General features: G+C 41.7%; 1 protein-coding gene across 3 annotated transcripts in view; it reads left to right on the forward strand.

Annotated features, from left to right (window-relative positions):
* The window catches only part of Specc1 (sperm antigen with calponin homology and coiled-coil domains 1), a 243,978-nt gene that overhangs the window by 55,856 nt on the left and 160,370 nt on the right, over window positions 1-27,752 (forward strand). For all 3 annotated transcript variants that reach the window (XM_090349468.1, XM_090349469.1, XM_090349471.1), the window contains exons 3-4: window positions 2,297-2,453; window positions 14,072-14,207. In XM_090349468.1, coding sequence (XP_090205594.1) covers window positions 2,307-2,453; window positions 14,072-14,207 — 283 coding nt within the window. In that variant the 5' untranslated portion in view covers window positions 2,297-2,306. The remainder of the gene's footprint in view (window positions 1-2,296; window positions 2,454-14,071; window positions 14,208-27,752) is intronic.

The following is a 27,752-nucleotide window of genomic DNA, read 5'->3' on the forward strand; positions in this document are numbered from 1 at the left end:
AGTAAAGTACAAGAGAAGTAAGTCGCTTGCTTTTCTTTTCTTTTACTTTTTAGGTCATGGGGCTTAAACTGTTATCTCTGAGCTCTTCAGCTCAAGGCCAGCACTCTGCCACTTGAGTCAAAGCACAAAGCACCACTTGTGATTTTCTGGTGGTTAATTGGAGATAAGAATCTCACAGACTTTCATGCCTGGGCTGGCTTTGAACTATGATCCTCAGATCTCAGCCTCTTAAAGTATCTAGGATTGTAAGTGTGAGCCACCAGTGCCCAGCTACCTGTTTTCTTAAATACAGAATTTTAAATAAAAATCATGATACTTGGAACCAAGCAAGATATGAAGAAGTTCTGAGTGCATTAAATAACTGAAAGCATATATTATTTTCCTAGAAAAGATTTGGAAAACAAGTCAAGTGTTTTCCCAATAAAGAATTCAGATTTATTTATCTATTTAGTTAGCTAGCCTTATTAGTTATTATTAGTTATTTATTATAGTGCTAGGGATAGAATCCAGGACCTGGTGCATGCTGGCAAATATTCTACCACTGAGCAATCCCTCTAGCCCCAAATTACAAAGAATATTGTCATCACTACCACATTCAGCAAAGCACCGGGTAGGCACTTGATGAGTGCTCCCAGTGTTCATTTTCTATAAACAGGAAAAAGAACTGGTTGGCTTAGGAGAGAGAAGAGATTGCCAGTTGAAATGGTTTCCTTCCAGCCCAGGAAGAAGGCAGCAGCAATAGGTGGTGGCTGGCTGAGTGAGCTGCCTGTGTTTTTTTCTGGGTGGCCATACTGGGATAGGGTGAGGGAGAGAATACTCAGGATGCTTAGCCACCCCTTCTTTGTGGACTGTTTATGCCCTGTCAGAATGGCCTCTGGAACTACTTGTTAGCCGTGGGTGGGTTTTTATGTTTGTTTTCTTTTTTCTTTTTGGCAGTACTGAGATTTGAACTCTCTACCACTTGAGCCACACCCTCAGCCCAGCCTGTGGGTTTTTTTTTCTTTTTTTTTTATTTAACAGTGTAGTTTTAGTGTTCTGTGTTTTGGGTGCTTTGTGTCACACACTTGGCTATCAGAACCCATAAGGACAGACAGAGGCAGGATCAGGGCTGGATACATGAGAGCTTTTAATCTGGTCCTGTTGATGTTGCTAAGAGACAACAGGCTCAGAGAGCGAAACAGAGAATGGCTTGCCCCTCCTTCAGGAATGACAGTGCTATGGAAGAATGGCAAGGCCTAGGCTCCCCTTCCTGGCAGAGAGAATCAGAATACAGAACTATATCCTGATCATTTTTCTTCCATAAATTATTTCAGCTACGGTAATAACTCTACCATCTTATGTCAGGTGTAACCGATTAAAACATGCTTTATTAATTTTTAAAACGATACCCATTTTATCCAAAAGAAGTCATTGTGTGCATCTGTGAAATCTAATTTTCAAATAATTCATTTATATCTGTTCATTAAAAATGCAATTGTGGGGGCCCGGAGTTTGGCCTAGTGGTAAAGTGCTTGCCTACCATGCAGAAAGACCCGGGTTCGATTCCTTGGTATCACATACATAGAAAAAAGCCTGAAGTGGTGCTGAGGCTCAAGTGGTAGAGCTCTAGCCTTAAGAAAAATCCAAGGACAGTGCTCAGGGCCTGAGCCCAAGCCCAGGACTGGCAAAAAAAAAAAAATGCAATTGTGAGGCCAGGAATTTGGCTTATCGTAGAGTGCTTGCCTAGCATGCACAAAAACCCTGGTTCCATTCCTCGGTACCACATACATAGAAAAAAGCTTTTTACTGAGGCTCAAGTGGTAGAACTCTAGCCTTGAGAAAGTCCAAGGACAGTGCTCAGGCCCTGAGCTCAAGCCCAGGACTGGCAAAAAAAAAAAAAATGCAATTGTTCTTTCACCAGCCCTAAAATTGCAAGGCTGTGGACATCTATACCTTGGCTCAAGCTGTCCTGTTGCGTGTCTTTGTATCTATGAGCATTTATGGTGTAATACCATGTTAGCTACCCATGACAGAGAATATGCTTTTAATTTGCTGAAAATTAATGTCACAAGGTCAATAATACTACAAATCCGTTTCTATAATTTGGTTCAGTCTGTTTTAGAGTTACGAGAATTGGCCTAGTATAACGATATTCTCTCAGGAGTGGGATATTTCTGGCCAGATCCTAGGCTTACTTTGTGGTAGCAGCTGCTAGTATGGAGAATGGGGTTTACTAGATGGGGGAGGGTAACACTTTAAGACTTCACTTACAGGTTCATGTTTTGGAAACACACATTTTCCTTTTTGTTCTTTTCAGAAAGACAAATATGCGAAGTGCAGCCAAGCCCTGGAATCCAGTTGTCAAAGCCGGTAGCCATGGCCCTGACCGTGCCCGGCCTCTCCCCACAACCTCTTCTGGCATGAAGAGTTCTAAATCTTCAACTTCATTGGCTTTTGAGTCCCGGCTGAGCAAGGTAAAGACTTGGAGGGTGGGCTGTGACAATGCTAATGGACTGAGTCGGCGGGATTAAAGAGGGCTATGGGCAAACCAGTGGCTCCTGGGGGTAGAAAGAGCACAGGCTCCCTGAGAACCAATATGCTGTGGTAGTGGGGGTGGACTGCGATTGAGAAAGAGGTCAAAAATGCTTAGCACAGTAGTTAAGGTCCTCTGCTCTGGATTATATGGCTGCTCTAGACAGTGCTCTGGCACTGCCCTAGATTGGGCCAAAGTCATCTATAATCATCTCAGCAGTAACAGTTCAGGCATCGTTCTCTATCCTGGTCTTGCTGGGCCTGCTAGCACTTGGCTACTTGGCTATTAGAAAACGTTCTTCTCTCATGCTCTCTCTTCCTCTTTCTTCCCCTCATCATTAAGGTTGGATGAGTCCATTCATCTCTCTTTCAGCTCCATTCATTCTCTTTGTCACACTTTCTTTACTGTCCTGAGATGAGTTTCCTAGGCAATTTCACCTACCTGCAAGCAGTCATCTGAAAAATTAATATGGTATTCTGACTAGCACAAAAGGGAAGTGTTAAAGCATAATCTGCAGTGCTTGAGCTTGATCACGAAAGGACTCAAGGTGCTCCTGACAGTGTTAGTACAGCCACATTCACACTTGTTGCTTTGATGACTCAGATATCATGAAGGATGCCAACGAGGGAGGGATGTGATTGTTGTGGATTTGTGAATGGATCCTATGAAGTTCTGAGCTGACTGAGAGCAGCCTTCCTTCCCCACTTTTTTTTTTTTTTTTTTTGGTGATGATTAGATTCTTACAATGTTCAGTGTTAGTATAGAGCTGGGCAATGAGTACCCTGTCTTCTGATGAAAATGAAAGATGTCTCCACCTTAGGCCCAGATGATAATAAAAGGGTGTTCCACCCATGTGGATGTTTGAAGAACCTGTGGACATTAGTTGAATGATGGGCAGTACTTTGCAAACACGTCATGTCATGTCCATTGTAGGACACTTTGCTTTCCCTTTCTGTCCTAGTAAATATCAGTAGCAAGTCTAGTCATGGAGCCATCCAAAAATGTACCCTCCTATTTCTACCACTACAAGAACTATCCTTATTGAGAGCCATTTTCCTAGGTGACAGTGTCTGTTTGTGGATGACATCCAAATTTCCTTCTCATCCAGAATGCCTATGTGACAGCATTTTGTGGATGTCTGAACACCACCTCCAGGGTAACACATCCAAAACTGGATCTTGATAACTTCCCATCCGTCTTGGTCACCTCAAACCTCCTCTTCTCGAATCTTTCCTTTAGAGTAAACGACACCTCTGTTTTTTCAGTTGTTCAAACCAGAGCCTCCAGCATCAACCTTGAGGCCTCTTTTGCTTATGTCCCATGATGCATCAGTGAAATGACATCCCTTCTGCCTCAAGAATATGGGTCACTTGCACTTCTTCAGCCTCCTGAGTGCTGGGATTATAGGTGTGCACCACTTTGCTCTCTGAAATATTTTCAAAGTAGTGTTTGAGAAAAAGCTCAGTGCTCATTCCTGTAATCCTAGGTACTTGGGAGGCTGAGAATGGGAGAGTTGAAGTTTGAGGTGAGCCCAGGCAGAAAGGTTTACAAGACCCTTCTTTTTTTTTTTTTTTTTTTTTTTTTTTGCCAGTCCTGGGCTTAGGCTCAGGGCTTGAGCGCTGTCCTTGGACTTTCTCAAGGCTAGCACTCTACCACTTGAGCCTCAGCACCACTTCTGACTTTTTGCTATGTATGTAGAGTACCGAGGAATCGAACCCCGGGTCTTCATGCTAGGCAAGCACTCTACCACTAGGCCAAACTCCTGGCCCTTACAAGACCCTTCTTAACCCTGAGCACAATTGTCCACAACTGTTACTCTAAGCTTTCTGGGATGCTCAGGTTTGGAGGATGATGGTTCTAGGCCAGGCTGGGTAGAAAAATCCACAGGATTCCATCTCAGCAGAAGAAAGCTGGATGCAGTGGTGTATTTCTATCGTCCCAGCAAGGATAACCTAAAATGATTGGGTCATAATCCATGCATGCACTTAGGAAAAAATAAGATCTTTTCTTTAAAAAAAATAGCCAGTGAGAGACAGGTCTAGAGTCATGGTTTAGTGTTAGAGGGCCTACAAGTGTCAGGCTTTGAGTTTAAATCCCAGAAGAGTAAAGGAAGAAAAGAGAAAAGGAAAAAAGAGAAAGGGAGGGAGGGAGGGAGGGAGGGAGGAAGAGAGGAGAGAAATGAGAGAAAGGAAGAAAGAAGAAAAGACGACAGAAGAAAAGAAAGGATGAGAAATGGGAAGAAAAGAAAGATAGAAAGCAAAAAGAGAAAGTTCTGAAGTACAAAACTGTTTCCTGAGGACAAGTTGGTGTTTTGGTAATTCATTGCAAATACTTCTGTTTGCAGATTTCTGCTCTTTCTGATTCTTGGGCTCTCAGCTTGAATTTTTAGAAAGAATGACAGGGCTGAGCAGAAAGAGTAGCAGAAGGAACTGAATCATGTCAGTCCCTTTTGTTGCTCTTGTCCTGTTCCTCTGTGCTGACTACCTTTCTACTGTGGTTGTAGTAGAGGAAGATGACTAAAAGTCCAGAAGAGAAAAAGGGGAAATGGTGGTTGTTAGAAAAGGCAAGTAGAGTTCCTGTCCCTGATAGTTTACTGTGAGAAATTTTAAGTAGAGAGGGAAGTTGAATTATGTGAAGAACAATGATATATTACCACCTGGACTGTACCAGTCAGTCAACATCTCACTTTATATACTTTAGATTAATTGAATGTATAAAGTTTTGGGATTTTTTTTGCCAGTCCTGGAGACTGAACTCAGGGCCTGAACCCTGTGCTTGGACTTTCTCAAGGCTAGAGTTCTACCACTTCAGCCACAGCACCACGTCCGGCTTTTTTCTATATATGTGGTACCAAGGAGTCGAACCCGGGTCTTTGTATATGCTAGGCAAGCACTCTACTACTAGGCCAAACTCCTGGCCCCTCTATTAACTTTTAACTGGTCAAAAACAGGAAAACTGAGTCAAGTCCACCAAAAGTAGAATTCAATACCCACTTCAATACCTAGTTTCACTGTATGTCAGTGAAAGAATCAGGTAGAAGATACAGGGTCTTAAATGGGACTAGGGATGCTGATGAACCTCTTCCTCACCATATTTGGGTGCCAGAAGCACTCTGGTTGTGCAGGCCATCCCATTCTGACTATTTGGAAGGTCCAGGACACTGGGTGCCAGCGGCTCATGCCTGTAATTCTAGTTACTCAGGAGGTTGAGATCTGAGGATCAAGGTTTGAAGCCAATCCTGCGCAGACAAATCCAAAAGACTCTTATCTCCAATTAGTGAACAAAAAGCCAGGACTAGAGGTGTGGCTCAAGTGGTAGAGTGTCATACTTGAATGAAAAAAGCCAAGCAAGAGTTTAAGGTCCTGAGTTCAAACCAACACACACACACCAGATTTGAAGAGTTAGTACAAAAAATACAGACCATCTCATTAATAAACAGTCATATGCCACATGATGAAGCAGAGACATAAGATTTTAATGTTGTTGAATAATTTCTATAGCCTAGTGATGTCCTAGTTACCATAACATCATAGCACAAGGACCCATCCTTGTGTTTATGGTGACATGCTTGTATGACTATGGTAGTAATTGTAAAAAAGAATAGCCTGTGGGCCGGGAGTTTAGCCTAGCGGTAGAGTGCTTACCTAGCACGCACAAAGACCAGGGTTCGATTCCCCAGGACTGACAAAAAATTATAAATATATATATATGTATATATATAGCCTGTTAGCACCAATGACCCTGTGAGGCTCTTATCTCCAAAAAGCTGGAAGTGAAGCTATGACTCAGGTAGTAGAGTACCAGGCTTGAGAGACAGTGCCCACGCCCTAAGTTCAAGCCCCAGTACTGGCAAACACACACACACACACACACACACACACACACACGCACAAAATAATAGCATGTAGATAAAATTTGGTAGTGACAGTAAATGTACCATTGGTTTATTATGTATTATGTTTTTAGTTATGATTTTTGTTCTGTTTATAAGGACAAAAAAAAAGGTGTGGTGTCATGTTATACCCATAATGCCAGCCACTTAGGAAGAAGAAATAGTTCAAGGCTAGCCCAGGCAAAAGAACAAGACTATCTAAAAACAAACCAAAGGACATTATACTTCTTTTTTTGTTTTTTTTGGGTCCGAGACTGGAACTCAATCTTGGTACCTTTCACTTTTGCTCATTGGTTAGTACTCTACCAAGTGAGCAATGCCTTCAACCCCAAGAACATTACACTTCTAAACTGATATGTTGATATGAAACCCATTTATACAACTACTTAAAGATAATAAAAAGTTAAATTTAAAAGTAAAAACCCACAGGGGCCAAGAGTTTGACCTAGTGGTAGAGTGCTTGCCTAGCACACATGAAGACCCAGGTTCTATTCCTTGGTACCACATACATAGAAAAAGCTGGAAGTTGTGCTGTGGCTCAAGTGGTAGAGCTCTAGCCTTGAGAAAGCTCAAGGACGGTGCTCAGGCCCTGAGTTGAAGCCCCAGGACTGGCAATAAATAAATAAACACACTGAAGCAAAAAAGAATTGGAGGTATGATTAAAGTGGAAGAGCAACTGCCTAATAAACATGAGTCCCTGAGTTGAATCCCTAATACCACCACCAGAAAAAAAAAAAAAAAAAAGGCATGCAATGAAACAGGGTGTGTGATGGCAGCTGCTTATCTGGTGTTAACTGTATTTCCTTATTGCATCCTTTTCTCTTGTGCTTGGTTTTGTCTTGTGTTGGGTTATTCTGTTCATCAGAGTCCTGGGAGAAATAAACATATATATTTTATAGTGAGAGAGGGTATAAGTGTATATATAGAGATATATAGATATATGAAGAAGGACTATAGTGTATACATATGTACACACACATACATAGATTTTACATACTATGTGTGTATATGTATATATCATACATATACAGATGCACAGATGTATATACCATGTATCTATATATGTATATATGTGTGATATATATCAGAGACTATGATATATATATATATAAATAGGCTTTATCTGTGGAAGTACCTCTGTAATGTTCATACAGCAACAAAATTACCTAAAGATGAATTTCTCTAGCCATATATTGTCAAGTGACAAATCTTTATATTATAATTGATTATATATTGATAATATTTTGGATAAATTTGCTTCAAGAAAAAATTAATTTTTATTTCATTTTACTTTTGTTTTAGTGTTACTTGGGTTTGAACTTCATATTCTTTTTGGAGGTACTGGGCCTCATATTTGCTAGGCAGATGCTCTACAGATCAATCATGCTTCTATCTCTTTCACCACCCCCCCACTAAGCATTTTGAAATAGGATCTAACTTTCTGCCTCCTACCTACCATGTTTGGACCTCCATTCTCCTATTTTTCACTTCCTTACATAGTTGGAAAGATGGCTGCATACCACCATGCCCTGTTTCTTCCATTGAGATGGAGTCTCGTAGATTTTTCTGTTCAGGATTGCCTAGAATCATACTTACTCCTTTCTTTTTTCTTTCCTTTCTTTCCTCTTCCCTTCCTTCCTTCCTTCCTTCCTTCCTTCCTTCCTTCCTTCCTTCCTTCCTTCCTTCCTTCCTTCCTTCCTTCCTTCCTTCCTTCCTTCCTTCCTTCCTTCCTTGGTGTGTGTGGGGGAGTGAGGGGAGGCAGTCCTGCCGCTTGAATTCAGGGCCTGGATACTGTTCCTGAGCTTTTCTTGCTCAAGGCTAGAACTTACTACTTGAGCCATAGCACCATTTCTGGCTTTTTCTGTATATGTGGTACCCAGAGCTTTGTGCATGCAAGACAGGACTCTACTACTAGGCCTCACTCTCAGCCCCGAATCGTGCTTTTTTAAATCTCAGTCTTCCACATAGCTGTGTACCATCCTATCTAGTTGTGAGTTGATACAGGGTCTTCTGTATGCCTGGGCTGGCCTTGATCTGCTCACAAGTAGCTAGGATTACAGACATGAGCTATTCACTGCTGGCATTTAGATTTATTTTTAAGTGTGGCCACTAGGCAATTTAAAAGCACACATGTTGTTCAAATTATATTCCCATGGACAGTACATCTCTAAACATGGTTCTCGAAGTATGATAGACCAGCTGAGAGCTGGTGCTCATATCTGTAATCCTAACTACACAGATGGCTGAGATCTGAGGATCACCATTGGAAACCAGCCTGAGCAGAAGTAGAAACCTTGGGCTCTCCTAGCAGAGATTTGCAATAGAGCAAAACCTTGATACATAAGGCCATATAGTATGACACTAAGTGAAAGGACCTCTAGGATATAGAAACAAAAGCCATATAATAAATGATTGTTGTCCTTAAGGTACTATGTTATCTCTCATCTCTTTTGCTGTCCCTTGGTTATCTCATATTGTTAGAGTATCTCACTTTGTTATCTGATGTATCAGATATATTTGTATTTGATTATTTGAAATTGGATAGGGAAGGAGGAAAAACAAGATGAGGGGTGGGGATGGGGGGGGAGGGAAATGGGGACCAAGACATGTGAAAGGGTATCAATGTATGTGAATTAATGCACCTTCTATCTGGCAAATATCATGTAATCCTTCTATTAATTACAATAAAAATATATGAAAAAACGGGGCCGGGAGTTTGGCCTAGTGGTTAAAGTGCTTGCCTAGCATGCATGAAGACCCAGATTCGATTCCTCGATACCACATACATAGAAAAAAGCCAGAAGTGGTGCTGAGGTTCAAGTGGTAGAGGTCTAGCCTTGAGAAAGTCCAAGGACAGTGCTCAGGCCCTGAGCTCAAGCCCAGGACTGGGGAAAAAAAAAATATATATATATATACATATATATATATGAAAAAAAAAGAAAACTGCAAAAAAAATTGGAACAACAACAACAAAAAAGATTCTTATCTCCAATAAACAGCTTAGAAAAAGCCAGCAATGGCTCTGTGGCTCAGTGATAGAGTGCTAGTCTTGAGCACAAAGAGGCTTAGGGACAGTGCCCAGGCCCTGAGTTCAAGCCCCAGGACTGGCAAAAACATCAAGTATGGTAGACCAAACAGAGTATGTTGTTTTGGAACTTGTTAGAAGTGCAAATTTGCAGCCAGAAGTTTGGCCCAGTGGTAGAATGCAATGTTTGCCTAGCATGCATGAAGACCTGGGTTCAATTCCTTGGTACCATATATACAGAAAAAAGTTGGAAGTGATGCTACAACTCAAGTGGTATACTTCTAGCCTTGAGAAAGCCCAAGGACAGTACTCAGGCCCTGAGTTCAAGCCCCAGGACTGGCAATAAATAGATTTAAAAAAGATGTGCAAATTCTCATGCCCTTCCCCAGACCCATGAAATTAGGCACTGCAGAGTTGGTGGTGGGTCAGGGGTAGGGGATTCAGGTAACATTGTGAGTTTCATCAAACACTGCTGATGGCTGCTCGTGTGTTGGGGATGACTGTGTCACTAGCGTGCTATTGACCTCTGGACACCTAGATTCTTTAGTGGCTAATGATGTTGGAGCTTCTGGTTTTCTCTCATCTTTGTGAAATTGAGAGGAACTTCTTAGTTCCTTTAATCTTTGAGGTATTTAACCTTTTTCCTTTTGTGAGCATTCAAATGCAGGTGCTCTGCAGCTTAAATATCAGTGAAACTGCTAATGAAAACACTTAGGAAGTTTATCAAACAACATTGAAGCTCTCCCTGGGATCCTCTGTACCAAGCCAGAAATCTCTCTTGGTGCTGAGGCTGCATGGGGTGACCAGAAAACAATGCCAAAAATGCAGCCATTAACAGAGAAAGAACAGGAATTAGTAATTGAGACTAGTGGCTTTCCCTGTTTGGTGTTGCATCCAAAAACCAGTTTCCAAGGACAGCTACGACCAGTTGGTAGCCTTTATGGTCTACATCTTGGGTAAGCTTCTGTGTGGTAGTCTTTTTCTTCCTTGTGGATGTTGCAGAGGAAATCAAGGGCTCACCTTAAAAACTCTGCTGGCTGTTGAACGTATCTCAGTGCTAGAATATCATTTGCTTAGCATGGGAAGCCCTGGGTTCCATTCCCAGCACCAATACTAAAACAAAAAGAGAAAGGAAAGCACTGCTTTGTTAGCTACGGAGGAGGTGAAGGTATCACTTAAATGATGCTCATTAACTTCTCCCTTGGTGTTTGGGAACCATTTGATTTTGAGAAGGCATATTTTCAAAAAAAAAAACCCAAGAGCAAGGAAACACTCAACAGACTATACAATAACTTAAATACAACTGGCAATAACTTTGGAGGAGCAATGTTCCACATCAACTGAGCTGTGTAATGTGCTCATGGAAATTCAGACTTTATGTTAATTTGTGTATGTGCATGCATGTGTGCTTGTGTGTGTGTGTGTGTGTGTGTGTGTGTGTGTGTGTGTGTGTGTGTACTGGGACTTGCATTTCAGGATCTTGTGCTGTTGCTCAGTTTTTCCTGCTTATGGCTGGTACTCTCTCACTTGAGCTATTTCTCCAGCACCAGTTTTGGGTTTGGGTTTTTTTTTTTTTCCCGGATAATTGAAAAGAAAAGTCTCCTGTATTTGTCTGCCAAGGTTAGCTTCAAACATTGATCCTCAGATCTCAGCCTCTTAAGTATCAAGAATTACAGATATAAGCCACCAGCACCTAGCTTGAAATTTCTTTTGATTTACTTATTTGCTTTTTTTTAAAAAAACTATACTTGGTCAGAACTGCATGTGATAAACCACAGATAAGGTGGGATCCCTGTATTTCATGATCTAGTTTCAATTATTTTTTAATTTTATTTATTTATTTTTTGCTCATTGGGCTTGAACTCTGGGCCTGGGTGCTGTCCCTGAGCTTTTCAGCTCAAGGCTACTGCCCTACCCCTTGTGCCACAGCACCAGTTCTGGTTTTCTAGTGGTTAATTGGAGATAAGAGCCTCATTGACTTTCGTGCCCAGATTGGCTTTGAACCACAATCCTCAGATCTCAGCCTCCTGAGTAGCTAAGATTACAGGTGTGAGCTACTGCACCCAGCTCAATTATTTTTTGTTTGTAAATATAAAGTCACTTTCATCACTTGTAGCCTAGAGAATCATCTTTGGAAGAAAGATTTGTTAGACTTTCAGACAGCAAAACTGGTATTCTGTGGCTGAGTTCAACCAGACAATTGATTGCAGCTACAATTGTAACTATGACAATGATGGCAGTAGTGATGACAATGGTGGTAATAATAAATGAGGATGATGAAGGAAAGATGGTAATATCCACTAATATTCCCCATGCTCTGTGTGTGTGTGTGTGTGTGTGTGTGTGTGTGTGTGTGTGTGTGTGTGTGTACTGGTATTTGACCTCAAGACCTTGTGCTTGTTAAGCAGTCACTCTATCACTGAACTATGCCTTCAGCCACTTTTTGTGCTAGTTATTTTGGAGAGTCGATTCTCCTTTTCTGCCTAGGTGTGTGCCAGAACCAGGATCTAACTATTTTAGGCTTCCCATTGTAACCTGGTTAACAGGAACATACCATTGAGCCCTGTTGAGAAAGGGTCTTGCAAGCTTTTTTTTTTTTGCATTGGCTTTGACATGCAATCTTTCTAATCTGAGTCCCCCAAGTGGCTAAAATTACAAGCATGAGCCACCAGTACCTGTCTCTTACTAGTATTCTTTAAAGAGGGCTTAGCAGTAGTTGAGAGAATTTATTTGCAGTTTTGCTAGTTAGCACTAAATGAATCTATCTAAACTATAAGTATGAATTCATTTAGGAATCTTTCTCAGACACCGATACCTTTGAGCAAATGTTGTCTTACTGCTTTTTTTGATAGGAAGTGGCGGTGTTCTACTTTCTTCCTATCATCCCACAGCAGTGTCTCTTCAGCCTCCAAGGAAGTTTCTTTCTTACCTTTGAATACATTTTCTGTATGAGATAGCATACAGCGTGCCTTGTATTGAGTACATGGTAGACACTCAGAGTATTTCTTTCTTGCCTTCCTCCTGATACATATGACTAGGCTGTATTTTGTTGTCCCTGAATTTTTGTGCATTGCCTTCCCCTGCATTTTGTGCTAATAACTTTTTTCCCTAACTATGAAAGCAGATTTTTTGGTACCATTTGTTACCATAGCACTTTCAGTTGCACTTTCCTTAGTTTCAGTTTAGCCACAGTGCACAAATGTTAAATGGAAAATTTCAGAAATAATCCACAGGCTATAAATTGCATAGTGTTGTGCTATAGCATGATTAAATCTGCCATCCCACCTAGGACTGTAAATCATAGCTTTGTTGGCCTGCTGATTATCACATCAACCATCCTAGAATCTCAGTGCTTGGGCTCCAGGCTTGCATTATTTTACTTAATAATGGCTCAAGGGCTGGGAGTTTGGCCTAATGGTAGAGTGCTTGCCTAGAATGCACAATGACTTGGTTTGATTCTTCAGCACCACATACATAGAAAAAAAGCCAAAAGTGGTGCTGTGATTCAAGTGGTAGTGCTCTAGCCTTGAGAATGCCCAAAGACAATGCTCACGGCCTGAGATCAAACCCAGGACTGGCAAAATAAAATAAAATAATGGTTCAAAATTCAGGAGTATCACGCCTAGTTACTCATCAGGAGGCTGAGATCTGAGTATTGTGGTTCAAAACCAGCTTGGGCTCTATAAAGCCCATGAAACTCTTATCTCTAATTAACTACTAGAAAAGCAGAAGTGGCACTGTGGCTCCCAGGGTAGGGCGGTAGCCTTAAGTTGAAGAGCTCAGGGACAGTGCCCAGGCCCAGAGTTCAAGCCCCACGACTGACCAAAAAAAAAAGGGGGGGGCTGAGAATTTGGCTTAGTGGTAGAGTGCTTGCCTAGCAGGCACAAAGACCCAGGTTCGATTCCTTGGTACCACATACATAGAAAAAAAGCTAGAAGTGGTACTGTAGCTCAAGTGGTAGAGTGCTAGCCTTGAGAAAGCCCAAGGACAGTGCTTAGGCCCTGCATTCAAGGCTCAGGACTGGCAAAAAAAAAATCATATTGGCAATTTGAATGTGGCTATACTGACTCCTTTCAGTGAAAAGGTGGAAGATCTTGACTTAGGTAGGAAAAATATGGATTCTGAGGTTGTCAAGATCTATAGTAGGAATGAAACAACACTGGTGTAGAACTTAGTCTCAGGGGAGAATCTATCCTCCAAAATAATTAGCACAAAAAGTGGCTGAAGGCATAGTTCAGTGACAAAGTGACTGTCTAACAAGCACAAGGTCTTGAGGTCAAATACTAATTCACATACACATACACACATACACACACACAGAGAGAGCATGGGGAATATTAGTGGATATTATCATCTTTTCTTCATCATTCTCATTTGTTCTTATTAGAACTAAGTTTCAGGGGAGGCCACTATATTTGTAGAATGATGAGGTAAGTCTTACTCTTGGAAGCAGTTATGGAAGATCATCTCCTTGGCATGTGAATAACTGAAGTAATAAGCTTTGCATTTTCTTACTTCACACAGAGAGCTCAGGATGCCACATTCAGGGGAGCCACATCCCTGGGCCTCTAGTTCTGCTCAAGTACATGTTGGTCTATGGTATTCCTTACATCCTATTCCTTTCCTTCTAACCTCTCTCTAGCTCAAGAGGGCCAGTAGTGAGGACATGCTGGACAAACCTGGTAGTACCACCTCATCAGGGACAGTGCGACTGAAGAAGACTGTGACAGCTGGAACCATCTCTGAGCTCACAGAGAGCCGCGTGAAGAGCAGTACAGGTAAGGGGGGAGCTTCAGGGTATTGAAGGTCCCAGAAAGCTACTCCTCTTGACCCTGAGAAAGGGCATGTGTAGTTATACTTGCCTTCCCCCATCCTATCCTTACCGAGCACTTGAACTGTGCTGGAGACAAATGAGAAGCAGGAGGTCAATGGGTATTATGGTCCCTGAATAATCCTCTTGTCATCATGTGTGTGTAGCACCCTTCTGGGATCTAGGCCAGGTTATGTGTCTGGAATGTGTTGATTACCAATCCTTTTTTTCTTTTCCTTTTCCTTTTTCTTTTTTCTTTTTTTTTTTTTTTGCCAGTACTGGAGCTTGAACTCAGGGCCTAAGCATGGTCCTTGGGCTTTTCTCAAGGCTAGTGCTCTACCACTTGAGCCACAGCACCATTTCTGGCTTTTTCTATGAATGTGGTACTGAGGTATCCAACCCCGGGCTTTGTGCATGCTAGGCAAGCACTCTACCACTAGGCCAAACTCCCGGCTACATCAGTGTTTCTATGCAGATGGATAAAAAGCTGTGCTGTCCATGGCCTTGCCATAGTGCAGCTCCAAATGTATTTCTGGATTATCTAGGATGGGAAGTAACTGAAGATGCCATTCCTAGCGAAGGATAAGGGTCTAGGAGTAGTAGACATAATGATGGTGTCCTCTCCCCATAAAACATTGTGTTCCAGACCACATTCCCAGAGGGGTCTTTTAATTCTTACATTTTTCAAAAATCAAAACCTGTGAAAATGATGTAAAGGATGTAAAGGGAAGCATCTGGTGTTTCTATATAACAGTTTTACTGTTTCAAGACTGATGTAGGGGCTGGAGGCATAGCTTAATTAGTAGAACAACTGCCTAACAAGCATGAGGCTCTGAGTTCCAACCTTAGTTATAACAAAAAATAAAAATAAAACACTTCACACCCGTAATCCTAGCTACTCAGGTGGCTGAGATCTGAGGATCGAGGTTCAAAGCCAGCCCAAGCATTAAAGACCGTGTGACTCTTTTCTCCAATTAATCTCTAGAAAACAAGAAGTGGGCTGTGGTTCAGGGATAGGGTTGTACCCTTGAGCTGAAGAGCTCAGGGACAGTGCTTAGGCCCAGAGTTCAAGTCCCATGACCCCACTCCCCCAAAATAAAAATAAAACATTTCACACTAAGCATATACTCATGTACCTACACATTTAGTTTGGAAAGCACAACAGATGAATTTATGACAAGTCAACCTAACGCTGATTCCAAAAGTTAACAGGGCATCACTAAAATTCATAGAGCAATCTCACTCTCGAATGTTAATACAAAGATATGAGATCAAAATTTTAGCATAAAGAATGAGATAATAGATGTAAAAAGGTAGTATTCAGCATAACCAAGTGGATTTTTGTCATCCAGTAGTGAAAGAATATCAGGAATTAGAATATTACCCATCATGCAATTTTAACATGCTCAAGAAAAACCAAATGATCATCTTGATAGACATGAAAGATATATTTGTCACAATAAGCAATCTTTCCTACTTAATAACAAACTCTTGGCAAGCTATAATGAATAGACCCTTTTACCAAAGAAGTATATGTCTTTCCAGGTGCCCTGATGAGTACCTATAGTCCCAGCTCCTCAGAGGCTGAGGCAAGAGGATTTGGCTGAGCCAAACATGGAAACCTCATTCCAACAAATACATACATACAAACATACATACATACATACATACATACATACATAACTTTTTATCAGAGACTAGTTAGAAAAAATGGTAATGTAAGAAACGATCCCAGTTGTGAAAGAAGGAAAATGATTTAAAAAAAAAGAATGAGAAATAAACTTAAAATCCTTTCAAAGTACAAATATATGTGCTTCCATGAAGACATAAACAAGTGGAAGATTATATGTTTCTGGGTAGGAAGGTTAAGTACAATAGCAAAAGATTGTGTACTAAATGTAGTAAGAACTTCTAATCAGTTCTAATTTCTATCGATTCATTTTCATTCTGGGAAAGCAAGAATAAAACAGTGGTTTTCACTGGGAGAGGCTCAATTTGATTTTCCACCCCCCGCAACCATGAGCTTTTGGCCTGTTCTGAAAATATTTTTGGTTATCACAACTGGGAGGTAACACTGACCTCTAGTGGAAAGATATGGCTAAACATCTTACAAGACACCAAACAGTCCCCAGCAATTATCCTGCCTAGCTATCAGTGGTATTGCTATTGAAAATCCAGTCATGATCTAGAAGAGTAAATAGCCTACAGTAACCAGAAAAATTCTGAAGAATAGCAATCAAAGGAATAGCCATAAGCACCAGTGGAACAACAAAGAAAATCCAAGATGAACTGATAGATTTATAGGGTAAATATAAAGATGGAGAATTCCTTAAAAAAGGGGGGGGGGGGCGGCGGGAGTTTTGCCTAGTGGTTAAAGTGCTTGCCTTGCATGCATGAAGACCTGGGTTCGATTCCACGGTACCACATACATAGAGAAAAGGCCGGAAGTGGTGCTGAGGCTCAAGTGGTAGAGCTCTAGCCTTGAGAAAGTCCAAGGACAGTGCTCAGGCCATGAGCTCAAGCCCAGGACTGGCAAAAAAAAACCAAAAAACAAAAAAATGAACAAACAACAACACAAAAAGCAGTGACTTAGGGTTTAGGAATGTTGTTCAGTGCTAGAATATGCACATAGGAAGGGACTAGAAGAGGCGAGGGGAGGATAGAGGAATGGGGAAGGGGTAAGGGAAGAGGAAAGGGCAAAGTGTGTCCAGCTTGAGGGGAAAACAATAAATCTGTAGCCTAATTGCATTACTCTCATCAAAATAAATTCCAAATGGACAAAAGATTTAAATATTTAAAAATGAAGCCATGGAAGTACAAAGAGAAGAAACATCAAGAGAGTTAATTTGTAGTCTCAGCCTTGAGTGTTTCTAAGTAGGAACAAACACAAAATTATAGAGGAATACATGAAAAATATAATCACATAAATATACAAAATGCTTTGTAAAAAGAGATGTTTGATATATATATAGATATATATAGATATCTATATATATATATCAAAGGGCTTACTTAGAAGAATTTATATAAATCTATAAGAAAATGAATACAGTGGGAATTGGGTGTTAGTAGCTCACGTCTGTAATCCTAGCTACTCAGGAGCCAAAAGTGGCTCAAAAAAGCTCAGGTACAGTGCCCAGGCACTGAGTTAGCTCTGGGACTAACACACACACACACACACACACACACACACACACACGCACAAATTATATAGTAGAAAAAGATGTAGCTCACATAAAAAGGAATACAGATAGTGGGAAGTATCATATGAATATTTCATTTTTTCATGCACTTTTGTTTACATGTATGTGAATCAGTTTTTTCTCACTAAATCAAAATACCTGAGATAATGAACTTAAAAAAAGGTGTGTGTTTGTGTGTGTGTGTGTGTGTGTGTGTGTGTGTATTATACTGAGAATTGAACCCAGAACTTTATACATGTTAGGTAAGAGCTCTATCACTAAGACACATCCCCAGCTCTATAAGGAACACAGGCTCAATGTTTTGAAAGTTCCTGTCTAATCTCAGAGGGTCTGTGGCAGGGAAGCATATCACAATGGGTGTACAGGGTGGAGCATAACTGCTCACTCTATAGCCAAGAAGCAAGAAGGAGAGAAGGGGTCTGGGATTCTTCCAGAAGATTAAAGACCCTACTAGGCTCTAGCTCTTTTAAGTTCTACCACCTTCTGAGGCCAGGAGTTTGGCCTAGTGGTAGAGTGCTTGCTTTGCATGCACAAAGACCTGAGTTCAATTCCTTGTTACCACATACATAGAAAGAAAAAGCCAGAAGCCAGTGTGGCTCAAGTGGTAGAGTTCTAGCCTTGAGAAAGCCCAAGGACAGTGCTCAGGCCCTGACTACAAGCCCCAGGACTGGCAAAAAAAAAAAAAAATCTACCACCTTCCAATAGCACCACCTTGTGGACCAAACCTATATACAGCTCCAGATCCAATTGGAACTATAGCAACATGAATGAAAACTAGTCAGGGCACAATTTAAAGTCTCAATACAGTCAGGACAGAGTTGGGAATTATTTTGCATGTTAGGCATATTACCACCTTTTAGATGCTTGCAAAACTTACAGCAATTCTCCATAATTTCAGTGGTGAGGAAAAAGAATCAAAGGAAATTGAGGAAGTGCTGGACATGTGTAGTTCATTTTCTCTGAAAGGAAAGGAACATATTATTTAGAGACACATAGGGAGCAGAAACATTAGATGGCACTCAGATCTTATTTTTTGGACTTTTTGCTTATGTTCTCTGTATTTTCTTTCAAGTGTTTCTCTTAATAGACAATGTACGTATTTATGGGATAGAGTATGATACAATTCAGGAATGAGATGTGTATTCAGATCAGAGTAGTTGGCATACCTACTCTCTCCAATATTTAATTTCTTTCTCCTTTTTTTCTGTTGGCCTTAAACTCTGGGCCTGTACACTATCCCTGAGCTCTTCAGCTCAAGGCTAGCACTCTACCACTTGAGCCACAGCACCACTTCCGATTTTCTAGTGGTTAACTGGTGATAAGAGTCTCACAGACAGACTTTCATACCCGGGCTGCCTTTAAACCTCAATCCTCAGATCGAGCCTCCTGAGTAGCATTTACAGGCATGAGCCACCAGCACCCAGCTTCTAATTTCTTTCACTGTACTGATTTTGTAAAAGATTTCATCAGGAAATTATAATAGAGTGCTGCAATTTTAAACCCTAAATATTTTCATTTATAATCAGCCTGTATTCTGTTCTTTCCTGGGAATTAACCTATCAATTCCTCAAGCCCCACAAAACATTCCACCTTTTGGTAATAATTATCATGTTGTCACCTCATACTTAATATGCAGAGCACTCATCTAACACCTAGGGAAGGTGGGTTGGAACTGCTTGAACTACCAGGAATAAAATTTTTTTGTTGTTGTTAGTTGCTACACTTGTTGCAGTTTTTAGTATACAGGCCTCACCTTATCTCTCAGGACTCTACCAGAATCTTCTAACAAGAACAAACCTTGTGGCAGCAGAAGTCACCCTTTGGAGCCTGGCTACCTTCTGGGCTAGTTTGTGATCAAGTTTTCATTTTCAGAAGAATCTTAAGAAGAACATGCTATTTTATCCAGCTTGGGCAATAATTCTCTGCCTGCCCAGGGAACTGCTATCTCAGGGTTAATGAGATGCCTGCCAAATCTATGAGGCTCAGTGAGAAAATTTAGCCACCAGGTGGCAATCTTGTCAAAAACATTGACTTGCCCTTTCGTTCTGCCACCTGCTGATACATCTTTTTCTTTTTTTTTTAATTCATTAATTCAAGAGTTTTTACTTGGGTGAGTGCTGGGGCTTTAACTCAGGACCTGGGTACTGTTCCTGAGCTTCGCTACTCAAGGCTAGCACTTTACCACTTGAGCTACAGCTTCACTTTGGACTTTTTTGAGGGGGGTAGTTAATTGGAAACAAGTGTCATGGACTTTCCTGCCCCATCTGGCTTTGTACCTTGATCCTCAGATATCAGCCCCCTGAGTTACTAGTATTATAGGTATAAGCCACTGGCATCCGACTCAACAATTATTTTTCATTTCTTACTATGTATTTGGTGCTATTCTAGGCCAAAGGGATACAGCAGTAACCAGGATAAAAATCATTGCCTTCACAAAATCATCCAAACATGACTTGAAAGAGGTACAAGGAAAGTTAGCTAGGTGGAAGACTGAGAAAGGCGATTCTGGCTGAGAAGATGCAAAAGTAAAAGCCCTGCCCTGCCAAGATCCAACAGGTGCAAGGGACAGAAGGAAGGCTTTGCCTAAGGCTGCTGTAAGATGAGCAGCGGTAGGACAGTAAAGTAATGTGGGTAAATTCTTAAGGGATTGGCTCAGGAAAATTAGATGACCTGATTGGCTCACACACGCGTGTGAGTGTGTATGTGTGTGTGTATATGTGTGTATGTGTGTGTGTGTGTGTGTGTGTGTACATGTGCATGCATGTGTAACTGAATTCAAGCCCTAGACACTGTTCCTGTGCTTTTCTTTTACTCAAGGCTAGCACTCTACCACTAAGCCACAGCTCCGCTTCTGGTTTTTTTGGTGATTAATTGGATATGAGAGTCTCATAGACTTTATTACCCAGCCAGACTTTAAACAGTGGTTCTCCCATCCCAGCCTCCTGAATAACTAGGATTACAGGCGTGAGCCACTGACACCCTGGTCCAATTGCATTGTAACAGCAATTCTTTGGCTATTGGGAGTTGACAGATAAAGTGAAACCAGATTGGAGGCCATTATCCTATTCTAGGAAGGAAATGACTGTGACCTGGGCTGGGTTGTAACTACAGAGCTGGGGATCACTAGTCAGGTTCCCCATATATTTTGAACAGTGCAGCCAGCCAGCTCTGACTGTCCTGATAGGATTTTCTTTTTAAATTGCCGTCAGATAACATACACACACCATAAACTTTGGCCTCTTAGCCATTCTGTGTACAGTTCAGCACTATGAAGTACATTCAACTAGCTGTGCACCATCACTACTCCCCCCCTCTTCAGAGCTCTCTCAGTCTTGCAGAATGGAAACTCTGTGCCCAGTAACTACCAGTGCCCTATTGCCCTACTGCAGCTCCTGGCGACCCTCACCCCACTTCCCTCCTCAATGAATTTGACCAAATGTGACCTCTCTTAAGTGCTTCCTCGGAGTGGAATCACAGGGTTTGTCTTTCTATAACAGGCATCATGCTGCCAAAGATCATCATATTGTCAGGATTTTCTTCCTTTTCAAGGCTAAACAGTATGCTGATGTATTTACCATATTTTTAGCTGTCCAAAGTCAGATGCTTCCACCTCTTGGGTATGTGATGAGTATCTTGGAAGCTCCCCCTTCACTTCTTCTGGGTGTTTACCCTGAGGTGGTATTATCGGATTCTCCTGGTGGCCTTAAAGTGGGTATAGGGTGAGGTTTTCTGCTCATGGTGGCAGTGATGCTGCTGAGATGAAGGCTGATGGGCCTCAGTGGGGATAAGATGTGTGGATGGCTCTCTTCCAGGAATGGCAGCCAGAGGAAGCTCCTGTAGCCACACAGTGAACACAAGGGAGTCACAGAAGGACTCGTTCCTTTGATTCTATAGCTGAGCATGCACAGGATCAAAAGGAATACCGCTGCTTTCAGCTGTTGCCAATGCCTTCTAAAAGTTAATAATGATAACAAATAATATGTAAATAATGCATAGCATAATCACAGGGCACATTTACATATTCTGTGTTTGTATATGCAAATACTGCATAATATACATGGCATGCATAATAATAATTATCAATGGTAGAAATCCGGGTTGAGTGCCACACTGCAGTGATGCTCTCCGAATCTTCATACCACAGTGGATCAGTGAGGATAAACAAGTGGCAATTCCAATCCCTTCCTCCAAGGAGATATTGGCCCCATGATCCATGTCTTTACCCATTCTCCAGTTGTTTGCCTTGTGCCCAGGTCACACCTTAGGTTCCAATCTGCAATACTGGCTGTCTCTGATAGGGAAAAAGAATGACCAGCTCTGTCTTCTCCAACCCAGCAGGTAACTATCCTCATTCCCCACTTCTGTGTGAGGAAACAAAGACTGAGGTTGTAGTCTCAGATTCAGCCCCAGGCTCTGCCTCCATTTCTTTCTCTTGCTGCTCTGTTTGCTGAAGGTGGTGGCCTTCCTCCTACCTACCACCTACCAACAGTTCTTTGCCCACCATGTGCCAGTATTGTTCTCAGAACCTGAGAACAATATTGCCAGATAATATGATAAAATTATGATAGATGACAGTATCATTGTCATTCCATTTAATTCATCAGGAGACTGCAGTAGAATGAAATGAAGCCAACTGTGGATGAATCTTGGGACCAGGGTTTGTAGAATAGGGAAGAGAGGCTAAGACAAAATCAGGAGATGAGGAAATATGAAAAGAAATGATGCTGGAGTTGAGAGTGACAGAGAGACGTGGGGGTCGGGGTGGTTCAGGGTTCAATCCCCCTGATGCTACATGCACTAAGGATAATGGGGGAAATGAGAGGTCAGATGGCATCAGTAGAGGACAATAAGGGAGCCAGAGGAGGAACCAGGTTCTACATAGAAGCCTCTTGAGATGGAGGTTTTTGCAGAAGGAAAGGGGAGTTCGAGTCAGAGGTGGTGGGGCCATCTGGGACCCTTTAGGCCCTGGAAATGTGAAAAGAGGAACAAGGGAGCATGGGAATGCAGTAGTGGGTTCATGAATAAGGGATGTTTAGAGAGCTCAGCTTTGGGAAAGGCAGAATCTATCTATCCAGAGTCTTAATGACCCTGAGGAGGTGCTGAGGGTCATGAGCAGATGAGGAATCTGGGGTCACTTGCAGCACAGCGGCAGAGCACCAGGAAGGAGCTGACTGTTTAATCATCATTTTTATAATTTTAGAAGGACCATTTGTTGATGAATATGTTTTATGATTAAAAATAGCACTTCAAATTTAGTAGTCTCATTTTCTTCACTTAGTTCATTTTCAAATTGTCGTAAGAACATTTGATGTCTAATTTTTTTTTTGCCAGTCCTGGGCTTGAGCACTGTCCTTGGGCTTTCTCAAGGCTAGAGCCTTACCACTTAAGCCACAGTGCTATTTCTGGCTTTTCTATGTATGTGGTACCAAGGACCGAACCCAGGTCTTTGTGCATGTTAGGCAAGCACTCTACCACTAGGCCAAATTCCCAGCCCCCAATTCTTAATTCTTAGTGCACAAAATAGTAGTGTGTTCTGTGGACCCAAGACTGTCCCGCAGCTCCTTAGAACTGTTCACATTGCAGGATTGAAACAGTGCCCTCCTATCTGGCATCTACCCTTCTCTACCTCCAGCTCTATGAGCTTGCCTTTACACTCTATGTGTAGCTGAAATCTTGAAGTACACATCTTTCTGTGATTGGCCTATTTCATTAGCATGATGTCTTCAAGATCCATTCATGTGCCAACTCAGGGTACAATCTCCTTCCTCCTTAAGGTGGATCACATTTAATCTAGTTCATCAGTTTAGGAACAGGAATGGGTTTAAATTTCTGGCTATATCCTGGGTAAACCCAGGTGTGAGCTCATTAGGAAACTTGGTTTCAGTGTTCAGGTCCTGTGTTCTTAGCTCTGTGACACATGGGTGGTTTCCTGGCTCCGTGTTTCCCAATAGTGCATAGGTTAGTAGGTCTTTGGAATGAGGCCATGGGTTTTTCTCGGAGTTTCCAGGTAGGCACAAGATGGAGTATTATTTGAAATGGCATCTCTCTAAATCTTTCTGAGAGTCTGTGATGCAGAGAAGTGGGAGTTCTCCCTGTATCCCCCCCCCCCAACATCACTGACATCTTTGTCCAATTTCATTCCAGGAGACTGTCTCTTGATTTCTGCAAGTCCTCTCTCTACATTTTCTTTCTTTCTTTCTTTCTTTCTTTCTTTCTTTCTTTCTTTCTTTCTTTCTCTTTCTTCTCTGTCTGTCTGTCTCCCTCCCTCCCTCTCTCTCTCTCTCTTCTTTCTCTCTCACTTTTAACGGTTAGGGAAATGGAAGGGAAAGGAAGGAAACAAGCTGGACTTGATCTTCCACAGGCAAGGACTGTTTATTGAGCTAGAGCAGCAGCAAGGGACACAGCCTTCCCATGGGCTTGGAGACTGTGTGTCTGAGCTGGGACAGGAGCTCGGTTTTATGGAGTCTGAGCAATGAGGCAGGGTTAATGTAAAAGCTACTAGGTCAAGGGAGATGGGGGCTTCTCTGTTGGGCCCTTGATAGGATGTTTACAGCTGGACCTAGATATATTGCCCTGCTGGAGTCAGGCAGTCTATATTTATGGTGCATAAGTCTACACTTATACACCTAGGAAAACAAATCGGGGGAGGGGGGTCAATTCTTCAATAACTCTATTTTATTTGTCTACAACTATTGTGGATGAGATCTTTAAATATCATCATTACACAAGTAAAAGGCCAAGCTAAGTTCGGTATCATTCGAGGCAGAATCTCTGTGTTGCTCACTCTGGCCTTAAAAGTTTAGTTTCAAGTGATCCTTCTGCCTTAGCCTTCTGAGCAGCTGGGATAACAAGCACTATGCCTTGCTTTACTGTATTTTTTTTTTTTTTTGCCAGTCCTGGGGCTTGAACTCAGGGCTGGGCACTTGAGCTTTTTCAAGGCTAGCACTCTACCACTTGAGCTACAGTGCCACTTCTGGGCTTTCCTGTTTATGTGGTTCCAAGGAATTAAACCCAGGGCTTCATGCATGCTAGGAAAGCACTCTAACACTAGACCATAGTCCCAGCCCCGACTATATTATTTTTATTAGACAAATTTTAGATGTTTAATTTGTATATCACGCTTAAATAACCATTAATAATTTTCAGTTCACTCTTACCTGCCCTCCAAGCAGACATTTAGTCTTGTGTCCTCCAGTCCTCAGTTCCTGTTCCTTTTATTTCTGGTCTCTACTGTTCTATATGTGTGACCAGTATTGTAATAAAATTAATGATATCCTTACTAGTTCTTTCCTTACTGTGGGTGATTTTGCTGTTTTGCCTCTAAGTAGCATGCAGAAAGTTGGCTTGAGATACATTTGTCCACTTCCTAATCTACTTTGGCTGTTGTTAGGGTTGAGCAGTAGATTTTATAAATTGCCCAGAATGACTAGATTCTGTTGTTACTTTGGTTGATGCTTCTCTTTTACCCTGGAGTCCTCTTCAAGAAGTTCAGATACATGCATATATTCCATGCCCAGATCTAAAAATCTTTATTTAATCATTTTTATGGTTATTTTAAGGTTTCTGATTTTTTTAAAGTATGTAATCTGGTGTGTTTTGCTTTGTGTGCTTCTTATTTGTTTTGTTTTTGCATTACTGAGGCTTGAACCCAGGACCTAGTACTCCCTAGACCCACACGTCCTATCATTTGAGCCATATGCTTCTTTACAAAAACTCTATCATTCCTTCCATTCCTTCCCTCCCTCCCTTCCTTCCTTCCTTCCTTCCTTCCTTCCTTCCTTCCTTCCTTCCTTCCTTCCTTCCTTCCTTCTCGTGTGTGTGTGTGTGTGTGTGTGTGTGTGTGTGTGTGTGTGTGTGTGTGTGTGTGTGTATGCTGGTACTGGAGCTTGTACTCTGGGTCTAGACAGAGTCCCTGAGCTTTGTTTACTCAATGCTAGAGCTCTATCACTATCACGTGAGTCACAGCTCTACTTTAGGCTTTTTGGTGGTTAATCGGATATAAGAGTTTCACAACGGGGCTGGGAGTTTCGCCTAGTGGTTAAAGTGCTTGCCTAGCATGCATGAAGACCCGGGTTGGATTCCTCGGTACCACATACATAGAAAAAAGCCAGAAGTGGTGCTGAGGCTCAAGTGGTAGAGCTCTAGCCTTGAGAAAGTCCAAGGACAGTGCTCAGGCCCTGAGCTCAAGCCCAGGACTGGCAAAAAAAAAAACAAAAAGAGTCTCACAACTTCCCTGCCTGTGCTGGCATTGAACCTCAATCCTTAGAGCCTCCTGAGTAGCTAGGATTATGACCATGAGCCACCTGCATTTGGCTTGTTTTTTTAATCTTTTGTCTAATTTCTCTGATTTCAAATGATTACTTCTTGCTCTATTCTTATGGCTAAAAAATTGTCCTGGATTTCGAAGAAAATACACACAAAAGATTTCCTTAAGTTTCTGATTTTTTCCAGTGACTTTACATCCTAAGTACATACATACTTGAGTCCTCAGAGGGGCCCCCTTTTATGAACTGCCAAATCTTCCCAGCTTCCCATGCAGAGCTCGTGATTTCTCTATGATCATGTCTCTCCACAGAGGGAAGCTGTGTGTGTGTGTGTGTGTGTGTGTGTGTGTGTGTGTGTGTGTGTGTGTATGTGTGTGTCTAGAATTGGAAATTGAAAGGAGTTCTGCTGGAGCATGTGGTAGCAGGTCAAATCTTTTATGCCCAGTTGAAGGAACAGAAAAAAAAATATTCCTCATTAGCCAGGGTGAGAGTGAGGACAACAGAATGTGGGGTGCAGTTTGGGCATTTCTTTTCCATTCTTTTCTTTCATTTAGCTTTGTCGTTGCTGTTGTTGCCCTGGTGGCTGCCTGGAAGTGACCTTATCTTCTCCACCCCCAGCCTTCCTCCCCTTATATATACATATATATATACACACACACCACCATCACCACCACCACACACACACACTCTTCTGTGCTGGCCCTCGCTATTCACTGGCCTAAAGCTTGTGCTGTGGTTGATGCTAGCTGGTCCTGATTAGTTCTCACACAGCTTTTCCGGAAGTGCAGGCAAGAGAAAGCAGCCCTGGATCCAACATGATCTAAGGGGCTCCTCTGGGAGCTCTCCACCTTGTGGTGTTTCATTATGGTTCTTTTCCATGATGATTATTTTGTAAAAACATCCTTTAATATCTTGAAATGAAATTTACCAGTCCTTAGGCATGACTGAAACATAAAAAAATCACTACTACTAGGCCAGGTGTGGTGGCTCACGCCACTCAGAAGGATGAGATCAAAGGGAGTCCAGGGAGGAAAGTCTATGAATCTCTTATTTCCACATAGTCAACTAAAAAGCCAGAAATGGAGCTTGGCTCACATAATAGGTTTTTGTTGTTGTTGTTGTTTCAGATAGTGCTTGCACTTTTATCTAGGGCTTGCCTCAGTTTGTGATCTTACCATAGTTGCTCACATAGCTGGGATGGCAGGCCTGAACCACCACACCCAGCTTGTCTGTTGAAATGGAGTTACTGAACTTTATGCCCCAACAGGCATCTTCTTGATCTCTGCCTCCCAAATTGCTAGGATTACAAGTATGGCCACACCCAGCCTTGAGGTTATAGAACATTTCCATCATCACCTCATGTTTTTTCCTTATCACCTCATTTTACTTAAAAAAAAAATAACATCTACTTCCTTTACCCAACCCCTTTAACAATCAAGTGTCACTAATTTGTTTTCCACTTTTGTAACTGTGTTCTTAGGAAAACGTTAGATAGATAAATGGGGTCATACAGTATGTAAACCTTTGGAACTGGCTTTTGTTTTCATTCAGCATCATTCTCTGCTTTTTTCAATTATTTTTGAGATTGGATCCAACTTTTTTGTCTAGGCTAGCTTCAAACTTCAGTCCTTCACTTTTAGCCTCTGGAGAAGCTAGGATTCACAGGCATGAGCCATTAGAGCACCTGGTTAGAAGTATAATTTTGGCTGGGTGCAGTGGCTCATGCTTGTAATATTAGCTACTAAGGAGGCTGAGATCTGGAAAGTGTAGTTCAAAGCTAGCCAGGGCAGCCAATGAGACTCCAATTAACCAGCAAAAAAACAGAAATAGAATTGTAGCTCAAGTGGTAGAACATTAGGTTTGAGAACAGCTCAAAAACAGCACCTAGGCCCTGCGTGCAAGCCCTAGGAGCGATATACGCAGACAAACACACACACACACACACACACACACACACACACAGGGATTCTAATTTTACATTTACATTTAAGTGACCAATCTATTCTGTTAGTTTTTGCATAGGGTGTGAGACTTGAGGTTCAATTC

The sequence above is a fragment of the Megascapheus bottae genome, chromosome 17 (assembly GCF_031878675.1).
Source record: "Megascapheus bottae isolate mThoBot1 chromosome 17, mThoBot2.hap1, whole genome shotgun sequence".
In the NCBI taxonomy this organism is placed as follows: Eukaryota; Metazoa; Chordata; class Mammalia; order Rodentia; family Geomyidae; genus Megascapheus; species Megascapheus bottae.